The 25,336-nt window shown below is 46.7% G+C and overlaps 3 protein-coding genes across 3 annotated transcripts; all 3 read right to left on the bottom strand.

Annotated features, from left to right (window-relative positions):
- Positions 1–1,013: 1,013 nt before the first annotated feature.
- LOC130140076 (uncharacterized) lies at positions 1,014–2,523 on the bottom strand. The gene is made up of 2 exons (XM_056318447.1): positions 2,190–2,523; positions 1,014–1,087 (listed from the first exon to the last, which is right to left on the bottom strand). Exons 1-2 carry the CDS (start codon positions 2,521–2,523, stop codon positions 1,014–1,016), a joined length of 408 nt encoding a protein of 135 aa, XP_056174422.1.
- A 1,059-nt stretch (positions 2,524–3,582) lies between these two features.
- On the bottom strand, positions 3,583–5,720 carry LOC130140075 (uncharacterized). Its single transcript, XM_056318446.1, has 2 exons — positions 5,581–5,720; positions 3,583–4,276 (listed from the first exon to the last, which is right to left on the bottom strand). Exons 1-2 carry the CDS (start codon positions 5,718–5,720, stop codon positions 3,583–3,585), a joined length of 834 nt encoding a protein of 277 aa, XP_056174421.1.
- A 14,445-nt stretch (positions 5,721–20,165) lies between these two features.
- On the bottom strand, positions 20,166–20,759 carry LOC115669089 (uncharacterized). Its single transcript, XM_030590408.2, has one exon. The coding sequence runs from the start codon at positions 20,757–20,759 to the stop codon at positions 20,166–20,168; it is 594 nt and encodes a 197-aa protein (XP_030446268.1).
- Between the last annotated feature and the right edge of the window lie 4,577 nt (positions 20,760–25,336).

The raw sequence follows: 25,336 nt of genomic DNA, 5'->3' as shown, positions 1-25,336 counted from the left end.
AACTTGTGAACGGCCCACTCCCACCAGGGGTAATTTTGGGTGCCAACAGAAGGGACATTTTCGTCAACCAAAAATTGATCAAATACAAAACTTTGTAAATTCCTTTTCAAATGCTGTAGTGGTACGATTTGGTGTTGACAGCTTAATTTGACACTTTCGTGTGAATGCCTGCGGCCTGCCCCATCTCCCTCTTCCCTATAAATATTATTATCCTGAAAAAGAGAGATAAGCAAAAGCGGAAAATGGATGCTTTTTTAGTTTTAATCACCGTTTCTCTAGCCACCGCCACCCCCTCCCCCGCCGTCGCCGCAGCCACCGTCCCCTCAGCCTCCACCGCCACCGTCGCCGTCACCGCCCCTCCATCCCCATCACCGCCGCCTCCGCTTCTGCCATTGACGCCATCGCCAGCACTTCCCCATTCCTTGACGTCACCGCCGCCACCGTCCCCTCAGCCACCGCCGCCCCCTACCCCGCCACCACCGCCGCCATCCCCTCCGCCACCGCCGCCGCTTCCACCGTCGCCGTCGCCGTTGCCCCTCCTCCCCCTCCGTCATCATCACCGTCGCCGCCTGTTCCCCCGCGGTCGTTGCCTTCACCGTTCCCTCCAACCCCGCTGCCGGTTTCTCCACCGCCACCGTCGGCCTTTCCGCCCCCTCCGCCGCAATCGCCACTGCCTCCGCTTCTACCACCGCCACCGCCACCACTTCCACCACCGCCACCGTCCCCTCCACTGCTGCTGCCTTTTCCACCACCGCCACCGTCGCTGCCGCCGCCACATCCAACGTCCCTTCCGCTTCCGCTGCCGCCGCCCCCTTCGCCGCCATCACCACCGCCTCGGCCACAGTCGCTGCTACCGCGTCGTTGGCGCAGAACAGCTCCTCGGTCCCTTTCGCAGCGTTTAACATTGGTGGAAGGCGAGTCCTGGTTGGCAGCCTCCTCAGTATGCCGGACTAGGGGCCCTTTTGGCGGTAACCTTCATTGTCCTAATTATGATTATGGGAATCCTTTTTTTTTCATACAGGTTCTGCAAGAACCCTATTCCCATGAGAGTCAAAACAGGGGACATTGGGCTGCAGATTGGAAATGACTGAAACAGGGAAATGTTTGTGTGACTACACTATCGACTCAATACTTATATTAATGCATACGTCATTCATACTTATATCAATGTAACTATATTCTCGCCTGAATACTTAAATAAAAGTGAAGTCAGGATTTTGAGGAAAGTAAACCTCTAGTTACCATTTAGTTTTTGTATTTTCTTTTGATGGATTGATCTGTTCATCCTAACTTGACGATATCACAAAAAAAAATGTATGACAATAAAAAAAAACCCAAAAGAAGATATCCTGATATGAAATATCTTGACGAAATTGAGTGCAAAGCTCGTGATCTTCGATTCGTCGACGTCACGTGCAAAGCTCGTGATCTTAGATTCGTCGACGTCACGTGCAAAGCTCGTGATCTTGAACTCGTCGATGTCACGTGCAAGCCTCGTGATTTTAAACTTTTCGACACCTCTATGACGTGTCCTGTCGATAATTACCTTAGGTCTTCTCAAAGTTTCTGGGCCTGACTTGCGGCCTTTTTCGGATTTTCGCCATGTGGGTGTACTTTACATCTTCTGGAACTTGTGAACGGCCCACTCCCACCAGGGGTAATTTTGGGTGCCAACAGAAGTAACATTTTCGTTAACCAAAAATGGATCAAATACAAAACTTTGTAAATTCCTTTCCGAATGCTGTAGTGGTACGATTTGGTGTTGACAGCGTAATTTGACACTTTCGTCTGAACGCCTGCGGCCTGCCCCATCTCCCTCTCCCCTATAAATATTATAATCCTGGAAAAGAGAGATAAGCAAAAACATAAAATGGCTGCTTTCTTAGTTTTAATCATCATTTCTCTCGCCGCCGCCGACCCCTCCCACGCCGTCGCCGCCGCCACCGTCCCCTCAGCCTCCACCGCCACCGTCGCCGTCGCCGTCCCTCCGTCCCCATCACCGCCGCCTCCGCTTCTGCCATTGACGCCGTCGCTAGCACTTCCCCATCCCCTGCCGTCGCCGCCGCCACCGCCGTCGCCGTCCCCTCCGCCACCGCCGCCACTTCCACCGTCGCCGTCACCGTTGCCGTCCCCTACCCCCCCCCCCCCGTCATCATCACCGCCGCCGCCCGTTCCCCCGCGGTCGCTACCGTCACCGTCCCCTCCAACGCCGCTGCCGCTTTCACCACTGCCACCGTCGGCATTGCCACCCCCTCCGCCGCCATCGCCACTGCCTCCTCTTCCGCCACCACCGCCACCAACACTTCTACCACCTGCCACCGTCCCCTCCGCTGCTGTTGCCTCCTCCACCACCGCCACCGTCGTTGCCGCCGCCACCGCCATCATCCCCTTTGCTGATGCCGCTGCTGCCGCTTCCGCCGCCTCCGCCCCCTCCACCGCCGTCACCACCGCCTCAGCCAAACTCGCGGCTACCGCGGCATTGGCGCCGAACAGCTCCTCGGTCCCTTTCGCAGCATTTAACATGGGTGGAAGGCGAGTCCTAGTTGGCAGCCTCCTCAGTATGACGGAGTGGGGGCCCTTTTGGCGCTAACCTAGATGGTCCTAAATATGGTTATGGGAATCCTTTTTGTTTCGTATAGGTTCTGCATGAACCCTATTCCCATGAGAGTCAAAACAGGGGACATTGAGCTGCAGATTGAAAATGAGTGAAACAGGAAAATGATTGTGTGACTATACTATCGACTCAATACTTATATTAATGCATACGGCATTCATACTTATATCAATGTAACTATATTATCGCCTGAATATTTAAATAAAAGTGAAGTCTGGATTTTGAGGAAAGTAAACCTCTAATTAACATTTAGTTTTTGTATTTTCTTTTGATGGATTGATCTGTTCATCCTAACTTGACGATATCACTAAAAAATATGTATGACAATAAAAATAAAAACCCAAAAGAAGATATCCTAACGAAATTCCGTATAAAGCTCGTGATCTTGGATTCGTCGACGTCACGTGCAAAGCTCGTGATCTTGGATTCGTCGACGTCACGTGCAAAGCTCGTGATCTTGAACTCGTCGATGTCACGTGCAAGGATCGTGATTTTAAACTTGTCGACACCTCTATGACGTGTCCATTCGATAATTACCTTAGGTCTTCTCAACGTTTCTGGGCCTGATTTGCGGACTTTTTTGGATTTTCGCCATGTGGGCCGTACTTTACATCTTCTGTAACTTGTGAACGGCCCACTCCCACTAAGGTTAATTTTGGGTGCCAACAGAAAGAACATTTTCGTTAACCAAAAATGGATCCAATACAAAACTTTATAAATTCCTTTTCGAATGCTATAGCGGTACGATTTGGTGTTGACAGCGTAATTTGACACTTTCGTGTGAACGCCTGCGGCCTGCCCCATCTCCCTCTCCCCTAAAAATATTATTATCCTGGAAAAGAGAGATAAGCAAAAACATAAAATGGCTGCTTTCTTAGTTTTAATCACCGTTTCTCTCGCCGCCGCCGCCCCCTCACCCGCCGTCGCCGCCGCCACCGTCCCCTCAGCCTCCACCGCCACCGTCGCCGTCACCGCCCCTCCGTCCCCATCACCGCCGCCTCGGCTTCTGCCATTGACGCCGTCACCAGCACTTCCCCATGCCCTGCCGCCGCCACCGCCGCCGCCGTCCCCTCCGCCACTGCCACCGCTTCCACCGACGCCGTCGCCGTTTCCGCCCACTCTCCCTCCGTCATCATCACCGTCGCCGCCCGCTCCCCCGCGGTCGCTGCCTTCACTGTCCCCTCCAACGCCGCTGCCGCTTTCACCACCGCCACCGTCGGCATTGCCGCCCCCTCCGCCGCAATCGCCACTGCCTCCGCTTCCGCCACCGCCAACGCCACCACTTGCACCACCGCCGCCGTCCCCTCCGCTGTTGTTGCCTCTTCCACTACCGTCACCGTCGCTGCCGCCGCCACCGCCACCGTCCCGTCCGCTGCTGCTGCCGATTCCGCCGCCGCCGCCCCCTCCGCCGCCATCACCACTGCCTCGGCCATAGTCGCTGCTGCAGCGGCATTGGCGCCAAACATCTCCTCGGTCCCTTTCGCAGCGTTTAACATGGATGGAAGGCGAGTCCTAGTTGGCAGCCTACTCAGTATGCCGGAGTGGGGGGCCCTTTTGGCGGTAACCTTCAAGGTCCTAATTATGGTTATGAGAATAATTTTTGTTTCATACAGGTTCTGCAAGAACTCTATTCCCATGAGAATCAAAACAGGGGACATTGAGCTGCAGATTGGAAATGAGTGAAATAGGAAAATGATTGTGTGACTATCCTATCCACTCAATACTTATATTAATGCATACGTCATTCATACTAATATCAATGTAACTATATTATCGCCTGAATACTTAAATAAAAGTGAAGTCTGGATTTTGAGGAAATTAAACCTCTAATTACCATTTAGTATTTGTATTTTCTTTTGTTGGATTGATCTGTTCATCCTAACTTGACGATATCACAAAAAAAATATGTATGACAATTAAAAAAAAACCCAAAAGAAGATATCCTGACGAAATTCCGTGCAAAGCTCGTGATCTTGGATTCGTCGATATCACGTGCAAAGCTCGTGATCTTGGATTGGTCGACGTCACGTGCAAAGCTCGTGATCTTGAACTCGTCGATGTCACGTGCAAGGCTCGTGATTTTAAACTTGTCAACACCTCTATGACGTGTCGTGTCCATAATTACCTTAGGTCTTCTCAACGTTTATGGGCCTGACTTGCGGCCTTTTTCGGATTTTCGCCATGTGGGCGTACTTTACATCTTCTGTAACTTGTGAACGGCCCACTCCCACCAGGGGTAATTTTGGGTGCCAAAAGAAGGAACATTTTCGTTAACCAAAAATGGATCGAATACAAAACTTTGTAAATTCCTTTTCGAATGCTGTAGTGGTACGATTTGGTGTTGACAGCGTAATTTGAAACTTTCGTGTGAACGCTTGCGGCCTGCCCCATCTCCCTCTCCCCTATAAATATTATTGTCCTGAAAAAGAGAGATAATCAAAAACATAAAATGGCTGCTTTCTTAGTTTTAATCATCGTTTCTCTCGCCGCCACCCACCCCTCCCCCGCTGTCGCCGCCGCCACCGTCCCCTCAGCCTCCACCGCCACCGTCGCCATCACCGTCCCTCCGTACCCATCACCGCCGCCTCCGCTTCTGCCATTGACGCCGTCGCCAGCACTTCCCCATCCCGTGCCGTCGCCGCCGCCGCCGCCGTCGCCGTCCCCTCCGCCACCGCCGCCACTTCCACCGTCGCCGTCACCGTTGCCGCCCCCTCCCCCCCCCCCCCCCCCCCGTCATCATGACCGTCGCCGCCCGTTCCCCCGTGGTCGGTGCCGTCACCGTCACCTCCAAAGCCACTGCCGCTTTCACCACTGCCACCGTCGGCATTGCCACCCCCTCCGCCGCCATCGCCACTGCCTCCTCTTCCGCCACCGCCGCCACCAACACTTCCACCACCGCCACCGTCCCCTCCGCTGCTGCTGCCTCCTCCTCCACCGCCACCGTCGTTGCCGCCACCACCGCCAACGTCCCCTTTGCTGATGCTGCTACTGCCGCTTCCGTCGCCGCCGCCCCCTCCGACGCCGTCACCACCGCCTCGGCCAAAGTCGCTGCTGCCGCGGCATTGGCGCCGAACAGCTCCTCGGTCCCTTTCGCAACGTTTAACATGGGTGCAAGGCGAGTCCTAGTTGGCAGCCTCCTCAGTATGACGGAGTGGGGGCCCTTTTGGCGCTAACCTTCATGGTCCTAATTATGGTTATGGGAATCATTTTTATTTCGTACCGATTCTGCATGAACCCTATTCCCATGAGAGTCAAAACAGGGGACATTGAGCTGCAGATTGAAAATGAGTGAAACAGGAAAATGATTGTGTGACTATACTATCGACTCAATACTTATATTAATGCATACGTTATTCATACTTATATCAATATAACTATATTATCGCCTGAATATTTAAATAAAAGTGAAGTCTGGATTTTGAGGAAATTAAACCTCTAATTACCATTTAGTTTTTGTATTTTCTTTTGATAGATTGATATGTTCATCCTAACTTGACGATATCGCAAAAAAATATGTATGACAATAAAAAAAAAACCCAAAAGAAGATATCCTGACGAAATTCCGTGCAAAGCTTGTGATCTTGGATTCGTTGACGTCACGTGCAAAGCTCGTGATCTTGGATTCGTCGATGTCACGTGCAAAGCTCGTGATCTTGAACTCGTCGATGTCACGTGCAAGGATCGTGATTTTAAACTTGTCGACACCTCTATGACTTGTCCATTCGATAATTACCTTAGGTCTTCTCAACGTTTCTGGGCCTGACTTGCGGCCTTTTTTGGATTTTCGCCATGTGGGCCGTACTTTACATCTTCTGTAACTTGTGAACGGCCCACTCCCACCAAGGTTAATTTTGGGTGCCAACAGAAGGAACATTTTCGTTAACCAAAAATGGATCCAATACAAAACTTTGTACATTCCTTTTCGAATGCTGTAGTGGTACGATTTGGTATTGACAGCGTAATTTGATACTTTCGTGTGAACCCCTGCGGCCTGCCCCATCTCCCTCTCCCCTATAAATATTATTATCCTGGAAAAGAGAGATAAGCAAAAATATAAAATGGCTGCTTTCTTAGTTTTAATCACCGTTTCTCTCGCCGCCGCCGCCCCCTCACCCGCCGTCGCCGTCGCCACCGTCCCCTGAGCCTCCACCGCCACCGTCGCCATCACCGCCCCTCCGTCCCCATCACCGCCGCCTCCGCTTCTGCCATTGACGCCATCGCCAGCACTTCCCCATCCCCTGCCGTCACCGCCGACACCGCCGCCGCCGTCCCCTCCGCCACTGCCACCGCTTCCACCGACGCCGTCGCCGTTTCCGCCCACTCTCCCTCCGTCATCATCACCGTCGCCGCCCGCTCCCCCGCGGTCGCTGCCTTCACTGTCCCCTCCAACGCCGCTGCCGCTTTCACCACCGCCACCGTCGGCATTGCCGCCCCCTCCGCCGCAATCGCCACTGCCTCCGCTTCCGCCACCGCCACCGCCACCACTTCCACCACCGCCACCGTCCCCTCCGCTGCTGCTGCCTCTTCCACCACCGCCACCGTCGCTGCCGCCGCCACCGTCCCGTCCGCTGCTGCTGCCGCTTCCGCCGTCGCTGCCCCCTCCGCCGCCATCACCACCGTCTCGACCATAGTCGCTGCTACCGCGGCATTGGCGCCGAACAGCTCCTCGGTCCCTTTCGCAGCGTTTAACATGGGTGGAAGGCGAGTCCTAGTTGGCAGCCTCCTCAGTATGCCGGAGTGGGGGGACCTTTTGGCGGTAACCTTCATGGTCCTAATTATGGTTATGAGAATCCTTTTTGTTTCATACAGGTTCTGCAAGAACCCTATTCCCATGAGAGTCAAAACAGGGGACATTGAGCTGCAGATTGGAAATGAGTGAAACAGGAAAATGATTGTGTGACTATACTATCGACTCAATACGTATATTAATGCATACGTCATTCATACTTATATTAATGTAACTATATTATCGCCCGAATACTTAAATAAAAGTGAAGTCGGGATTTTGAGGAAAGTAAACCTCTAATTACCATTTAGTTTTTGTATTTTCTATTGTTGGATTGATCTGTTCATCCTAACTTGACGATATCACAAAAAAAATATGTATGACAATAAAACAAAAAACCCAAAATAAGATATCCTGACGGAATTCCGTGCAAAGCTCGTGATCTTGGATTCGTCGACGTCACGTGCAAAGTTCGTGATCTTGGATTCGTCGACGTCACGTGCAAAGCTCGTGATCTTGGATTCGTCGACGTCATGTGCAAAGCTCGTGATCTTGAACTCGTCGATGTCACGTGCAAGGCTCGTGATTTTAAACTTGTCGACACCTCTATGACGTGTCGTGTCGATAATTACCTTGGGTCTTCTCAACGTTTCTGGGCCTGACTTGCGGCCTTTTTCGGATTTTCGCCATGTGGGCCGTACTTTACATCTTCTGTAACTTGTGAACGGCCCACTCCCACCAGGGGTAATTTTGGGTGCCAACAGAAGGAACATTTTCGTTAACCAAAAATGGATCAAATACAAAACTTTGTAAATTCCTTTTCGAATGCTGTAGTGGTACTATTTGGTGTTGACAGCTTAATTTGACACTTTCGTGTGAACGCCTGCGGCCTGCCCCATCTACCTCTCCCCTATAAATATTATTATCCTGGAAAAGAGAGATAAGCAAAAACATAAAATAGCTGCTTTCTTAGTTTTAATCACCGTTTCTCTAGCCACCGCCGCCCCCTCCCCCGCCGTCGCCGCTGCCACCGTCCCCTCAGCCTCCATCGCCACCGTCGCAGTCACCGGCCCTCCGTCCCCATCACCGCCGCCTCCGCTTCTGCCAATGACGCCGTCGCCAGCACTTCCCAATTCCCTGACGTCGCCGCCGCATCCGTCCCCTCAGCCACCGCCGCCCCCTCCCCCGCCACCGCCGCTGCTTCCACCGTCGCCGTCGCCGTTGCCGCCCCCTCCCCCTTAGTCATCATCACCGTCGCCGCCTGTTCCTCCGCGGTCTCTGCCTTCACCGTTCCCTCCAACGCCGCTGCCGGTTTCACCACTGCCACCGTCGGCATTGCCGCCCCCTCCGCCGCCATCGCCACTGCCTCCGCTTCTACCACCGCCACCACTTCCACCACCGCCACCGTCCCCTCCGCTGCTGCTGCCTTTTCCACCGCCGCCACCGTCGCTGCCGCCGCCATAGCCACCGTCCCTTCCGCTTCCGCTACCGTCGCCCCCTTCGCCGCCATCACCACCGCCTCGGCCACAGTCGCTGCTGTCGTGGCGTTGGCGCCGAAGAGCTTCTCGGTCTCTTTCGCAGCGTTTAACATGGGTGGAAGGCGAGTCCTAGTTGGCAGCCTCCTCAGTATGCCGGAGTGGGGGGCCCTTTTGGCGGTAACCTTCATGGTCTTAATTATGGTTATGAGAATCCTTTTTGTTTCATACAGGTTCTGCAACAACCCTATTCCCATGAGAGTCAAAACAGGGGACATTGAGCTGCAGATTGGAAATGAGTGAAACAGGAAAATGATTGTGTGACTATACTATCGACTCAATACTTGTATTAATGCTTACGTCATTCGTACTTATATCAATGTAACTATATTATCGCCTGAATACTTAAATAAAAGTGAAGTCGGGATTTTGATGAAAGTAAACCTCTAATTACCATTTAGTTTTTGTATTTTCTTTTGATGGATTGATCTATTCATCATAACTTGACGATATCACAAAAAAATATGTGTGACAATAAAAAAAAAACCCAAAAGAAGATATCCTGATATGAAATATCTTGACGAAATTCCGTGCAAAGCTCGTGATCTTGGATTCGTCGACGTCACGTGCAAAGCTCGTGATCTTGAACTCGTCGATGTCACGTGCAAGGCTCGTGATTTTAAACTTATCGACACCTCTATGACGTGTCCTGTCGATAATTACCTTGGGTCTTCTCAACGTTTCTGGGCCTGACTTGCGGCCTTTTTCGGATTTTCGCCATGTGGGCCGTACTTTACATCTTCTGTAACTTGTGAACGGCCCACTCCCACCAGGGGTAATTTTGGGTGCCAACAGAAGGAACATTTTCGTTAAACAAAAATGGATCAAATACAAAACTTTGTAAATTCCTTTGCGAATGCTGTAGTGGTACGATTTGGTGTTGACAGCGTAATTTGACACTTTCGTGTGAACGCCTGCGGCCTGCCCCATCTCCCTCTCCCCTATAAATATTATTATCCTGGAAAAGAGAGATAAGCAAAAACATAAAATGGCTGCTTTCTTAGTTTTAATCATCGTTTCTCTCGCCGCTGCCGCCCCCTCCCCCGCCGTCGCCGCCGCCACCGTCTCCTCAGCCTCCACCGCCACCGTCGCCATCACCGTCCCTCCATCCCCATCACCGCCACCTCCGCTTCTGCCATTGACGCCGTCCCCAGCACTTCCCTATCCCCTGCCGTCGCCGCCGCCACCGCCGCCGCCGTCCCCTCCGCCACCGCCGCCACTTCCACAGTCGCCGTCACCGTTGCCGCCCCCTCCCCCCCCCCCCCCCGGTCATCATCACCGTCGCCGCCCGTTCCCCCGCGGTCGCTGCCTTCACCGTCCCCTCCAACGCCGCTGCCGCTTTCACCACTGCCACCGTCGGCATTGCCACCCCCTCCGCCGCCATCGCCACTGCCTCCTCTTCCGCCACCGCCGCCGCCACCACTTCCACCACCGCCACCGTCCCCTCCTCTGCTGCTGCCTCCTCCACCACCGCCACCGTCGCTGCCGCCGCCACCGTCACCGTCCCCTTTGCTGCTGCTACCGCTTTCGCTGCCACCGCCCCCTCCGCCGCCATCACCATCGCCTCGGCCAAAGTCTCTGCTGCCGCGGCATTGGCGCCGAACAGCTCCTCGGTCCCTTTCGCAGCGTTTAACATGAGTGGAAGGCGAGTCCTAGTTGGCAGCCTCCTCAGTATGCCGGAGTGGGGGCCCTTTTGGCGATAACCTTCATGGTTCTAATTATGGTTATGGGAATCATTTTTGTTTCATACAGGTTCTGCATGAACCCTATTCCCATTAGAGTCAAAACAGGGGACATTGAGCTGCAGATTGAAAATGAGTGAAAGAGGAAAATGATTGTGTGATTATACTATCGACTCAATACTTATATTAATGCATACGTCATTCATACTTATATCAATGTAACTATATTATCGCCTGAATACTTAAATAAAAGTGAAGTCGGGATTTTGAGGATAGTAAACCTCTAATTACCATTTAGTTTTTGTATTTTCTTTTGATGGATTGATCTGTTCATCCTAACTTGACGATATCACAAAAAAATATATATGACAATAAAAAAAAAACCTAAAAGAAGATTTCCTGATGTGAAATATCTTGACGAAATTCCAACTATGGAAATTGGGAATTTGGGAAGTAAATTAGTGGGTAAATAGAAAAACCCTGATTGATGTGAAGAAAAAGAATAAAAACCATAAATTTAAATATTATTGAATTTCATCATCTACTTGAGCTATCTGACCGAAGAGAATAAAACAGAATGGTCGATCATCATCTTTCCCTTGTTTTGGAGAATTTTTTTCTAACTTTTTGAGATGAATGAGCATTATATCTCTTCCCTTTATAAATATTAGCAAATGTGCAAACGCTTTGGCTGTGTACAAGAAATTGACATTTACAAAATAAAGAAAAATCATTTTGTTATAAAATATTTAAATCATTAAATAAAGGAAGGAAATTATTAATGAAAATATCAGATGAAAAGGGACTTGATAAATGTACAAAAATGAAGAATATTTCAAACCTTGAAATCTTTAGCCAGCTTAGAGCTTATATAATCTCCCTAAGTAAAGAAAAGGGGCAGCTCCACAATACCACGCTAAAAATTTTGTGGCATAGTAAGAAACCTCCAAATTTTGATACTAAAACATTTGAGAGATAAAAGAACATTAATGAATTTATTCATTTGTAAAACAAGTCATTAAAGATACGGGGGAAGTGAAAAAATGATTGAAATTCTTGAAATTATGAGATTCTCTTTACTATATATAATAGTCTAGAGATCTATATATACTCAAACACATTAGTGCTGCATGCCTATAAATTGGTCAATAAAACTGCCACATAAAATATTGAAGGGAAATCTATAATTGTTCTTGCGCGGACATTTTGAGGTTGACATCATATTCAAGTTTACATATGGGGGCCCTTTTTTCGTACCTTTTTTTAGCAAAAGCACACTATTTTTAGTTAATTGACCAAATTTTCATTTGATGCTAAATAACTCAAGTACTTGTTACATATACACACACACACATACATCCCTAACAATCATTCTGTCAATGGGAAAATTCGAAAGTGGTGTTGTTTCGATGGGCTTATTGGATGACATTAAGCCATCTAATAATTAACACTAAAATTTCTGCGAAAACGGAAATAAAAATTCAACTATAGATAATTGCGAAAAAAGTACAAATAGAAAGTTGAAAAAGATATCTAATATATTTTGCTAGAAGAAGAATGAAAACGAAAAGGTGCATAATTATACAGCCAATCGATTAAATTTTCACAATCACACATGAAACTCATGATCGAATGCCAAAAAGGGAGATGAAAGTTAGTAATTAATCATGCTGTATGATTGTTATCGTGTGCCTCATAAATACAGATTAAGCATAATTAGGCAATAATACTTTTACTCGTAGGGCAATTTATTTTTTATTTTTAATCCGTCCTACTCTAACTTTTAACTCACTCTTAGACTTTTACCCTACCTCTTACAGGGTGTGAGAGTTGAAATCCACATCTGAAACTACACGTCTCCACCCCTAGCCCTCCTGAGAAGGTGGAGAATCGAGCTCCCCACCTCCCCCTTTCCAAGTAGGAAGGGTGACAACCGGGGCAAACCCCAGTGGTTTCGTAGGGCAATTGATAAGTCTAGTCATTTTTTGGTATCGCCTAGTCTATAAGGTGAATCTATGGTCCCTAAGAGGTATCGTATTCTTATGATCTTTTATTTTGTTGGATTGAGATGCAACAAATACCAACTGTTCAACATATATTGGCCTAGACGGTTGTGATTTTGGACTTCTCACTATTGGATCAAAAACCAAAAAAATCACAACCGTCTAGGGCGATATATGTTGAACAGCTGAGACTCGTTACATCTCAATCCAATGGTGAAGGATTATAAGAGTGCAATGACTCCTTGACAAAAGATGAAACCAGATTTGATTTAAGTCGGCTCGAACACGGTATCAGAGGACTCCAACTTTCTGAAGAGATAAAGTTCTCTGAAACAACACCTGTATATGCTATGCAATTTCATTGTCGGAGCTCAAGTAGATAGAGGTCATGGAAAATAAAAATAAAAGGCAAAGCTGACAATTTGCTTAAACTAGCTAAGCTAATGTTCCGGGAAGGTGTCCTGAAGAAATTGTTCCTGAAGACTTGAATCTGATTGTGCATATGCTATCCTTGATTGATCCTAATTTATTTATTATGGTAATTTGTGCCTTGAATAATCATCTTGTAAAGCCATTATTTTGGGCGAAAAAAAAAGCCTTCAATGTTGACCCCACTTTGGCCATCTTCCTATACTCTGCCTATAAAAGGCATTAATTCACTTCACCATTTCCCTGGACTCGGGCTTCTCTCTCGCAGCCATTCCTTCCTTTACCCTGCCAACACTGTTGTTCAATTAATCTCTTGTTCCGGTGTCCCTTTTGGAGGATTATCAGCAAAGTTTTTACCAGGTGAGACAGCTTTAGATCAGCGAAAATTTGGAGCTTCTTTTTTTTTTTTTATCCTGACTTTTCCTGCGCTCTCCATGTATCTTAGATTACTGGTAGATTACCGTGCCTACATAAGCCAGGAAGGAAGCGTGACGTGAGTTCCAAACAAGAGCAGGAAGAGAGGAGATCGCGAAAGCAAAGGATGGATGAAGCTTTCCCGTGTTTGCCAAGTGATCTGGATGATTTCGAGGACGCGTATGAACGACATTTCTTGCACGGTCAGGTGAGTGGCCTTGCGACTGAATTTTAACAATTTCGCGAGAATGGTAGATTTAGATTGGACGGTCCCACGCTCGAAAAGGGAAGTGACTATTTACAATTACAATTACAATTACGACACTCCCGTGAGATTCGAACAGTGCAAAATAGGGTAGTAACAATCTATGTTGTACCAACACCAACACACGACACAACACGACACGCGACATGTCATTTATCAAAAAATAGAGAATTTCAATATATTGGGACACATTGTATATTAAATGTATATTTTTATATATACACGATAAATTATCATTTTTAAATCTGATTCAAATTCATAAATAAATAAATTAAAAAAAAACCATAGAATGAATTTACACTAAAAATATTAACGTTAACCAAACGAGCCACTTGACATTAGGAACTTTCCTTAATACATCCAATATATCATAAGAAAAAGGGCCAAATACCCTGAAAAACCTCAAACTTTAGGCTCAGTTTCAAATCTACTCCGAACTTTTTCTTATCTCAAAATAAATCCGCAACTTTCATTTCAGTCCCAAATCTATTCTCATTGTCCAAGTCATCATTAGTTCTCTAAGGTGGCATCCACGTGTACAGCCACATTAGAAAACACACATGAGAAGGAAAAGAAAAATTGAGAGAAAGAAAGAGGAACAGAAGAAAAAGCAAAAAAGGGAAAAACGAAAAAAGAAAACTTGAGAGAGAGAGGCGGCCATGGCCGCTCAAGCTCAAAGCTCCTGGCGGCCATGGTCGCTCAAGCTCCCGGTTGCAACGAGCACGAAACTAGACTGGCCATGGCCATGGTTGCCGCGAGCACATGATGATAGAGCAGGGCACGCGAGCAGACAGAGATGGGGACAAGCGAAGGGGAGAGAGAGGGGCGACGGCGGCCATGGCCATATGGCACCACTCACCTAAAAGATCACAAGCTTGATTGACGCACCGAGGAAGCCGCCTGAGAATGGGAAGATGCTAGCTTAGAATTACACATAGACCTTAAAGGTGATGCCTCACCGTCAAGCCCAAATTTGTACGAGCGAAGCCACTGAAACTGAGAACAGTCGTGAGCAATTCTCTTGAGGGTTAAGATAGGTAGCAGAGAAGCAAGCAAGAGCGATGCCATCATTTTGCTCTATTGCAAGTTAATCCCAAACCCAATTCACATTCTTGAAAGATGCCGGCTAACATGGATCGGATTCAAACTCCAAATGTGGGGATGCACTCCTGAGCATTTCCCAAATCAAATTCCGAAATACACCAACTCAAATCACAACAAAAACAAAGCTCGTTTCTCTAGAGAGTAAACGAAAACAGAGCTCTATTTGCTCGTGTTCTCCACTTAGACATCATGCTGAGCGACCATGGCCGTCGCACCCGAAGTTCGAGCGACCATGGCCTCCGCGAGCTTCGTGGCTCGGAACTCTAGCGGCCATGGTCGCCGTGAGCTTCGTAGCTCGAAACTCCAACGGCCATGGCTGCCGTGAGCTCGAAGCTAGCCGTCGCAAGCTGGAAGAACGAGCGACCATGGCCGCTAGGAGCTTAGAGCTTGAGCTGCCATGGCCGCCTCTCTCTCTAAGGTTTTTCTTTTGTTTGCTTTTTCTTTTCTTTCTCTTTATCTCTTTATCTCTGTTTTCTTTTTCTTTTTATTTATTTTATCTGATGTGGCATGCCATGTTAGATAAGTAATAGCGACTTGGACTGCCATGTTGGATAATTAATGGTGACTTGGACGATCATGATGTATTTGAGATTTGGATGAAAGTTGAGAATTTATTTTGAGACAAAAAAAAGTTCATAATAGATTTGAGATTAAATCTAAAATTTAAAATTTTTTAGGGAATTAAATCGAGAAAAGCCAATTTATTTATGAAGCTTGTCATAAATAAATAAGACTGGAAATTCGAGCTCGGAGGAGGTGGAGAGGAAGTAGTCCGCCGAGGGAAAAAATAGAGCAGCATTAAAGTGGCTGTTCTGGATGTTCCATTTCCCCATACCAGAGCAGCCTATTTCAACCTTGAAAAAAGAGAAAAGAGGAGGAAAAATGGTGAAAATCAAATCAACAATAATATCGTGCCTTCCCCATGACCATCACTTCAGCTCATCCCTATTCTCCTCTCACCTAACCCTAATTTCTCTACACCGAAAAAAAACCAAAGCATAAAACGGAGCAGCGAGAGAGTAGGGATTCAAAAGAGCGTCGTCCTCACGCCAGAGAAGCGGGACGCGAAGGAGATGATGGCGCGAAGGGCGTCGTCGTTGGCACCGGAGAAGCGCTCTAGCGGGATGCGGAGGTGATGACGGCATCGAGGGCGTCGTCCTCGGCGCCAGAGAAGCGGGACGCAAAGGAGATGACTGTCGCCGGAGAAGCGCGAGGTGAAGGAGATGACGGCGTGTAGCCTCTCATCTTCCCCTACACCTTCTTCTTCATCGCCACGCTCATCTCTCTCGGTGACGAAGGGACTCGCGTATCGCCGGCGTGTCCGGCGCGTTGATCACGTATCGGATATTCGACACCTGTTGACCACGTGTCGGAGCGTGTCCGAGCATGTCGGATGCGTCCGACACGGACACGCCGGCCTTTTGAACGTATCGGTGCTACATAGGTGACAATCCACTAGCACAACCGTCAAGTAGTATTTTGCAACAGTCACGTCCGGCGCCGGTGAGTGGTAATCGCCTAGTACGACAGTCACATGAGGCGCGGGTGTGTAGTAGTCGGCCGGCACAAGTGACTGTGCAAGAGCCACTACCAGGGCAGTTACGGAGTACTCCCCTGGCACGATTGTCACATCGGGCGCCGGCGTGGAATACTCCGCTGCCACGATCGTCATGCTGGCGCCGACGCAGAGCACTCTGCCGGCACAATTGTCGACGCAGCAGAGACTGGCGCAATTGTCGACTCAGCGGAGACCCGCACAAAGTACTCCGATGCTGGCACAATTGTCGACGCAGCAAAGACCGTCGCAGAGTACTCCGCTGCTGGTGGCACAATCGTCACATCGGGGGCCGGCGTGGGCGACGACGTCGGTCGGACAGGGTTTGATGTTTGAAAAGATTCTCTTTTTCGGTTTGGTAGGCGGGTTTTCTTGATTGCATTTTCATTGGCTTATATTAGCTTGAGAGTTTGTGGATCCACCGATTAATTTTTCTCTCTACCTACTCATGTTCGCATTCAAGTTTTTGTTTATGGTCCAACCCAAGTGCTCTTTTCAAGCTACCGGGGAACTCCTCAAATGTAACATGCTTGGGTGCACTTGAAATTGACACCTCTTCGTCTTTGGCCTAATTCCAAAAAAAACCCCAAACTTTACACTTTGTCCCAATTATACCCTGAACTTTTTTTTGTCTCAAGAAAAACCTCAAACTTTTCTCCGAGTCCCAAATCTACCCTACCGTTATAACTCTGTCCAATTAACGTCAGAAAAAAAAAAAAAAACAGAACAGCAGCTGCGGCGTGGCCAAGCCTTCGCCGGTGGCCGCCGCCACGCCCGCCGGGAAGGAGCGGCGGCCCTCACCCGGGCCTTCCCGAAGGCCGGCGACCTCGCGGTCCCGGCGAGTCGCCGGCGAGGGCTGCAGCCCCCCGATCTCGGGCGAAGGTCGCGCCCTCCCCGGATCGGGGGCGCAGCCCTCGCCGGCGACTCGCCCGAAGGCCGACAAGAGGCCCAACCGAGGCCTCGCCCAAGGTGGGCGACCCCAGGCGAGGCCTTGCCCAGGGTGGGCGACCCCAGGCGAGGCCTCGCCTGGGGTCGGCGGCCCTCGCCTGGGCCTTCCCGAAGGCCCAGGTGAGGGCCGCCGCTCCTTCCCCGGCGGGCCGTGGCGGCGGCCACCGGCGAAGGCTTGGCCACGCCACAGCTGCTGTTCTGTTTTTTTTTTTTTTTTTTTCTGACGTTAATTGGACAGAGTTATAACGGTAGGGTAGATTTGGGACTCGGAGAAAAGTTTGAGGTTTTTCTTGAGACAAAAAAAAGTTCAGGGTATAATTGGGATAAAGTGTAAAGTTTGGGGTTTTTTTTGGAATTAGGCCCTTCGTCTTTACTAACCTCCCTTTTATCCGACTTCCGCAATAGAAACTAAATGCAATAATCAGATGACTCATTTTCAACTCTCGTTCTCGTGCACTCCTACTGTCCTTATCCAAACACTGGAAATACCGAAAAATTGTCATTTTCTTAAAAAATGACTTTTTAAAAATCTTTTTTAGATATACAAAACATTATTTGCTAAACAAACGGAGCCTTAGAGAAGAAAATTGCTATTTACATAAAAGTAGGTTGGCCTTTCAACCATATCGTTCCGAGGGTCCAATATATAGAATGCGAAAATCAACTTTTCATCAGACGACATCCATACGTAATATCATGTTCTTGAGCAACATGCAGTACATGTAGCATTATCAGAAAAGAGAACGAGTCATCTTCATGGGGTCTTTACTTTTGAAAGAAGAGTTTACGCTGAGGTGACAACCAATGAGCACGTCACATGAGCAAATTGAAATTTGTATGTCAAATTAATTTTCTTGTTGTTTTTTCCATTCATTGCTTCCACTAATTAAGAGTCAATTTCAGTTTATTGAGAGATTTGTATCTATGTTATGGATCTATTTTCCAGAATATTTAAATTTGTAGTACGAATATAACAATGGAACACGGGACAAGTCCTTTAATGTCATTCTATATCTGTTTGGGTATTAGTATTCTTGCCTCCACTTAGTCGTTCGATGCAGCGACATTTGCATCCTGCAGTTCATGTGTTAGGCCAACCAACACGCGAAGAAAGTGTTAGAAACCATATGATATACGATGAATTTGTATTTCGGACAACTTAAACTATCCACTAATGATTGTCATGTATGATGAAGTACATAGAAGCGATAAAAAATTTCAATGACGAAGAAGCTCACATTAGCTAGCTAGGTTAATCTTCAGCCGATGAAATGCCGTACTTATTAATCTCAATAATTGGATAATATGGAAGCGACAATATAAGTGATTAATCCAAATATTAAATTAACTACTCTTAATGGTGTGGAGATTCGAACATGTCCTCATCTAAATATTAAATTATCTACACAAAAACTGACAGGTAAAAATTCCACAAATGCCATTACTTTTATACAGCAGCAATTACTTCAATGCCAAAACTTTTCGAGCAATCACTCGAGTGCTACATTTGTTAAAAATTATTTACTTGAACGCCATCGACGATTTGTCTTGCTGAATTTTTGACGTGACATTAATTTATTATATAACATTCAACCCCAGCAAGACGAAGTCAACAAACAAGTCTCTACATGCCGTCATTACAGATTTGTTTGCCCCAAATTAAAGAAATTGGGCAAAATTTGAGTGTGTTCTCGAAGAACTTTAACCCCAATTCATCAAATTGGGGCAAAGTCACCTTATTCCTATTCTTCAGGCCATATGTAAAATACTACTTTGCTTTGATGTTGATTCTTTTATGTAACATTTCTATTCATTTATATGACAATGGGACAACACGAGGCCCTATCCCGGATGGGGAAAAATTTCTCCTTAAAGAATGCCCTGCCGGGCATCTGGTAAGGCAACAAGTGGAGCAAGATGAGGTAGGTAAAAGCAAAGTTAGATTTTATGGACTAAAGTTACAAACTTAGAATATTACAAAATTTAATAGGTCATAATTTAAAAAGAAGATGGGAGAAGAAGCGGCGGTAATGGGAAACAAAACATGAGGGAGAAAAAATATGCTTAATTAATGATTCATCACTGTGCAAAGTAGAAGGATATTTTAGTTAGTTAGAGATAAAAATAGAAGGTGAAGAATAGCAATGGGAAAGATAAAACTAGGGCACCCACCCATAGGTAGCTCAGTTGGTTCGGGCGTACTTGGGATTGTGTGGTTAGGCGCACTGGTCCCAAGTTCGATTCCTCAGCTGAGCACTTGTGATTTAAGTGGGGGGCCATGGCGGTGGGTTGCTGTGCTAGTCTCTCCCGATGAATAGTCGAGGTGCGCGTAAGCTGGCCCGGACACCAAAAAAAAAAAAAAAACTAGGGCGAATGGGTGATTGATGTTGTTTCCTAACATGTACGGTTATTTTAGTCAATCAAAAATAAATGGTGTGTATCAAGCCAAAGAGGGGGTGAATAGAGTTGCCCTTTTTTGGTCAAAAAAATAAAAATAAAACACTATATAGATTTCGCTGGAGGCTGAATATTTAAATCGAAGAAGATATTCCTGCATCTAAATTATAAAAATAAAAGCTAAACAAAAGTAGTTTTCAAAAAAGAAATTTTCCGTGGTCCACATATTTTAGTACTAAATGCGTAAATTAATCTTTTATGCATACATAGATTCCATTTAGAAATATATGTAGGATGAAACTTTAAGTTGATCAAATCATTCTATAAATAGATTTTTCGTAACAAGGTAGTGAAACATAATTTTGAATAGTAATTGTTCATATACTTTGAGGAAATACATTATCGCATTTGCCCAGCTACAACCAACTATAACGAAGACAAATATGCGTAAATTAAATTCGTCAATCACATGATCTCGTCCAATAATTATGCCTCACTTCCGTATGCCCTCGACACGAAAGATGCTAGGTCCATAAGTGGATTTAACCATTTGGAATAGCAGGGGAAGTTGAAGTACTATGAATAAAGTCACGGGAAGAGAGTTCGGCAAAGTAATGGGAATAACAACCCACTCCAATGTCTTATCCAGCACAAACGTGAGAGTTGCAGCGAAGGCCACCAGCATGAAAGTCAAGGAGAGGAAGAGAGAAGAAAGGCTCATTATGATCTTCTTATTGTCAAGAAAATCTAGCGGCTCATCCCGCGAAGTTAAGATGGCTAAGAATACAACGATGGCCATTACGGAGCAGAGCAAACCTAACCCATCTGAAATTGGAAAAACTAGGATAGAGTCCTTTAATGGGAATCCATTATTGTCATTATTGGTTCCAGGCACAGTGAAAGTAACAGCGAACAACACTGTGGCAATTAGAGTTGAGACGAACATACATTTATCTGCCGTCTCCTTCACCCACTTCTGTCCATTCTCAAGCAACTTTTTGTGATTCTCCACAAACATTTGCCAGTATGTTATTTGTTTGGGCCCTGAGCTGGCGGTTCCCATGTCAGGGGTAATCCAACTTTCCATAGCGTATGCACAAAAAATCACAAACATGAGTTACAATAACTGGATAAATTATTGAAAATTTTCAAAAAATGACAAAGGAACTGTTGGAGAAAGGATTTGATTTGATCCTTTGAGTCCACTAATTGATTCAGACAATCGGCACAATCGGCATTAAGGAATATTGATGGAATATTCAGAAGATTAAATAGGAAAATGACATCATGTTTATTTATTTCCTGATTGCTTATTGTACAATAAATACAGCCATGTACATGTACAAATACATATTGAGAAATACAAATTTTATATTCCTCCTCTTCAATTTTTGTCATGGTATCAAAGCAGTACTTCCTGGTCTAACTTTCGCTACCTTAGAATTGCCTCCGGTTGGTTTCTGACTTGTTGTTGCGATCCCAATTCTGCAAAACAAATCAGCACCCGAGTAGGAATTCAATTTTTTTTTTATATCATACCGAATACCGACAATTCTTCAATGGAGGAAACCCCTAACTCGACTCAACATCAAGATTCAGATCTGGTTGATCCGAATGAAGAGGAGCGGTCTTTCGCGCGGCACTCGCCGGATCTGCTCCTGCTCCCGTTCAATCTGCTCCTGTTCCAGCCGATTCCTAGTTCAACCCAGTGGCCTCCGAGTTCATTGGTATCCTATTCAAGGACAATGGGCCATCGGGCCAAGTCGACAAGGGCACAACATGGTCCACTTGGAGAGGATGGCATTCCTGCACCGTGGAACTCCCCTTCCGCGGGAGACCAATTCGAATGGAGGACCGGGTTGGACAGCCCCGAATCACGGACCCGGATCCTTTACACTGGGTTTAGGGACGAATCCCTACCCGGCTTTCCAACCCGGATTTCTGCCCTACTCGTTCCCAGTCAGCAGCGGCCGCCCCGAGCCCGGCGACACCCTCTATACGTCACCGGCCGACGGACCAGAGCTGCGGCTCATCAACCTACAGCTCACCGGACCGGACAACTACAACACTTGGGCTCGGGACTTCCGACGAGCTCTTGTTACGAAAGACAAGGACGGCTTCCTCGACGGAGCCGTCACTTTTCCGACCGAAGAACGACTCCAATGGCATTGGCGGAAGTGCAATCAGTTGGTTCGCACTTGGATCGGAAATTGCCTCGCTTCCGACGTCGCGGCCGGACTCCCACCAACCGAGGATTCGAAGGTAATGTGGGAGAACATCCGTGAAATGTATGGGCGCCTTGACCGAGCGAAGCTATTTACAATCACTCAAGCCTTGTCGGAATTGAAGCAAGGGAACCTTTCGGTCACTGCTTGCTTCAACCGACTCTCGGCTCTGTGGAACGAGCTCGAGGCGGCCGAGGAACAGTTGGAGGGATCCGAGGCTACACTCCGACAATATCGAGCAATGAAGGACAGGGAGAAAGTAACACGATTCTTACTCATTCTGAATGAAACATACTCACATTTTAGGTCGCAGATATTGGCGATGGAGCCAATGCCACCGCTCGGCCGGATCTATCAACTGGCCGTCCAAGAGGAGAGCCAGCGACTGGCCACAGCCGAGCACGGACGAGTTGAGAGCATCACTCTCACAGCACCATCGGAACCACCATATCGGAGCGTTACAAGCATCGTCGGAAGCCATGGGAGTGTTCCACCTTTGGGGCTTCATCAAGCGGCGTGGAGCAGAAAAGAAGAGGAGAACCCTAGAAGTTCTTTTCGAACGGACGGTCAAGATCAAAAGGTTGGATCCAACGGCCATCATTTGATCAGTCACTTGAGCGAATCGAATGGCTATTATCAGGCCACGTCAGCCCCTGCTTTCAAGCCATCTCATGGCCCACGAAGTGCCACATCATCACAAAGAGGAAGTGGGCCAAATTCCAAAAATAAAGGTAAATACTGTGAATATTGCAAGCGCCCATATCACACTATTGATACGTGCTGGAAATTGCATGGAAAACCAAATGACAAAGAAAAAAAGGAGAAAGATTTTTCAGCTTACCAAGTTTTGGCACAAGGGACTGAAAGGGCAAATCAGACCATTACTCATGATCAGTATCAACATATTATGAGGACTCTGAATCAATTAAAGAATACCGACAAAAGTGCAAGTTTTTCAGGTATTTCTTTCTGCAATAACAATGCTGTTTCAGTTGATGCATGGATAATTGATTCAGGCGCTAGTGACCATATAATCTGTGATGAACACATTTTTTCTGATGTTCACAAGAAAATTCATTCTTCTGTGACTGTTCGTCTTCCCAATGGTACCATCACTCATGTTACCAAAATTGGAACTGTCCATCTTAGTCCAAACATTATCCTAAAAAATGTCCTCTACATTCCTGAATTTGAATTCAATCTCATATCTGTTTCTAAGATTTGTGAAGACAACTCTTGTCGCGTCATATTCAATTCAGAAAATTGCTTCTTTCAGGACCATTCGACTGGCAAACTGATGGGCTTGGGTAGTGTTGCGCAAGGACTATATTTTTGGATAAGCTTTCCAAAGGATTTTGATTTATCAAAAAGCATTTCATGTAATGCTACCACTAGCAATAAAAATTTTCTTTCTCATAGGCGTTTGGGTCATAGTGCTCGTTTTCCTTATCCAAACTGTACAATCTGCCCTTTGGCAAAGCAATCACGAGCACCGTTTCCAAAAAGCACATCTCGAGCTACTAGTATTTTTTCTCTAATTCATGTAGACATCTGGGGTCCCTATCACACTCCACATCATGATGGGTCTCGGTATTTTCTAACAATTGTCGATGATTATACTCGCGCTACTTGGGTGTTCCTCATGCAATCCAAGAACCAAACCTTTTCCAATCTGTCGAATTTCTTTTCCTTGATCAAGAATCAATTCCATAAATCCATTCAAAGAATTCGCACAGACAATGGGCGTGAATTTTTCACTACAGAGTGCAAATCTTTTCTTGCTTCTCATGGGATACTTCACGAAAGCTCTTGCACATACACTCCCCAACAAAATGGGATTGTAGAACGTAAACATCGCCATCTCTTAGAAGTAGCTCGAGCACTTAAATACCAAGCCTCCATTCCTGAAACCTTTTAGGGAGATTGTGTGGTTACAGCGGCCTATTTGATCAATCGCATGCCAACTCGAATTCTTGAAGGACGAACTCCTTTTGAGATGCTCTTTGGGAAACAACCAGAGATTGGACATCTAAGAGTATTTGGCTGTTTATGTTATGCGACGACTGTGGGCCCTCGGGACAAAATGGATCCTCGTGCCCTCCTATGTGTTTTCATGGGATATCCTCCTCTACAGAAAGGATACAGGGTTATGGAGATATCTACAGGTCGCTTCTTTGTTAGCCGAGATGTTGTTTTTTATGAAGATATATTTCCGTTCGAGGATTTGACATCTTCATCTCATACGTTTATATCGGAGCCAAATCATCGTCAGTTCTTATCAGAAGAAGATTTATCTGCAACCCCACAATACATCTTCGTTCCACCGATTCAGATGTCAACAATTCCTGAATCATCAAACCAAGCAGTCGATTCCCCAGTAGCTTTACATGAGGAGGACACTTCATCTGCTTCGCTTGCACAGCCACATATTGAATCTTCTTTATCACCCCTGGAACGATCGATTGCCGAGCAACCCCGACGCTCGAGACGTCCTGTTCGTCCACCTACATGGACTAAAGACTATATATGCCCTACATTGGAGTCTCAAGGTACACATTATCCTGTTTCTTCATACGTCTCTTTTAGTCGACTGTCACCAGAGCACATGTGTTATATTAGTCGCATATCTGAAGAACAGGAACCAACTTCTTATGAAGAAGCGGCATGTGACCTACGCTGGCAACAGGCTATGAAGGTCGAACTAGATGCCCTTATTAAAAATCATAATTGGGACATAGTTCCATTGCCTTCACATAGGAAATCAATTGGCTGCAAATGGGTATATAAAATCAAATACAAGGCAGATGGTTCAGTTGAACGCTACAAGGCTCGACTAGTTGCGAAAGGATTCACACAACGGAAAGGTTTTGACTATCATGAAACATTTTCTCCCGTTGCCAAAGAGGTGACTGTGCGTTCTTTTCTATCCATTGCTGCATTTCGTAATTGGCAGTTGCATCAAATGGACGTTCATAATGCTTTCCTTCATGGTGATCTAGACGAAGAAATCTACATGGAACTTCCACAGGGTTTACGACGACAGGGGGAGTCTCGGGTATGTCGTCTTCGTAAATCCCTATATGGACTTAAGCAGGCTTCTCGACAGTGGTATGCAAAATTCACCAATGCACTCATGCATGCGGGCTTTAAGCACTCCAAGCATGACTATGCTTTATTCACATGGACCAAAGGTGCTTCATCAATTTATTTGTTAATATATGTTGATGACATACTCATTATGGGAAATGATGATTCTGCCATTAGAAATTTCAAGGATTATCTGCATTCTACTTTCCATATCAAAGATTTGGGACCTCCCAAATATTTCCTTGGTATTGAGATAGCTCGATCGGACAAAGGAATATCACTCAGTCAGCGGAAATTCGTTTTGGAAATCATATCAGAAGCAGGATTATCAGGATGTAGGCCGGCTGTCATT

This window comes from Syzygium oleosum, unplaced genomic scaffold (genome assembly GCF_021117445.2).
Source record: "Syzygium oleosum isolate NSW1041296 unplaced genomic scaffold, Sole_v2.1 Sole_v2.15, whole genome shotgun sequence".
NCBI lineage: Eukaryota > Viridiplantae > Streptophyta > Magnoliopsida > Myrtales > Myrtaceae > Syzygium > Syzygium oleosum.
The sequence above is the reverse complement of the archived record's forward strand: the minus strand, read 5'-3'. Positions and strand labels throughout refer to the sequence as shown.

What these genes read in the sequence shown, in the direction of transcription:
- LOC130140075 (XM_056318446.1), bottom strand. Translation starts at nt 5,720, where the DNA reads ATGTTAAACGTTGCGAAAGGGACCGAGGAGCTGTTCGGCGCCAATGCC. An exon ending in GCAGCATCAGCAAAGGGGAC is followed by an intron (nt 4,277 to 5,580) that starts GTTGGCGGTGGT and finishes TCCAATCTGCAG; the next exon opens with CTCAATGTCCCCTGTTTTGA.
- LOC115669089 (XM_030590408.2), bottom strand. Translation starts at nt 20,759, where the DNA reads ATGGAAAGTTGGATTACCCCTGACATGGGAACCGCCAGCTCAGGGCCC.
- LOC130140076 (XM_056318447.1), bottom strand. Translation starts at nt 2,523, where the DNA reads ATGTTAAATGCTGCGAAAGGGACCGAGGAGCTGTTCGGCGCCAATGCC. An exon ending in CGTTGGAGGGGACGGTGACG is followed by an intron (nt 1,088 to 2,189) that starts GTAGCGACCGCG and finishes TCCCTGTTTCAG; the next exon opens with TCATTTCCAATCTGCAGCCC.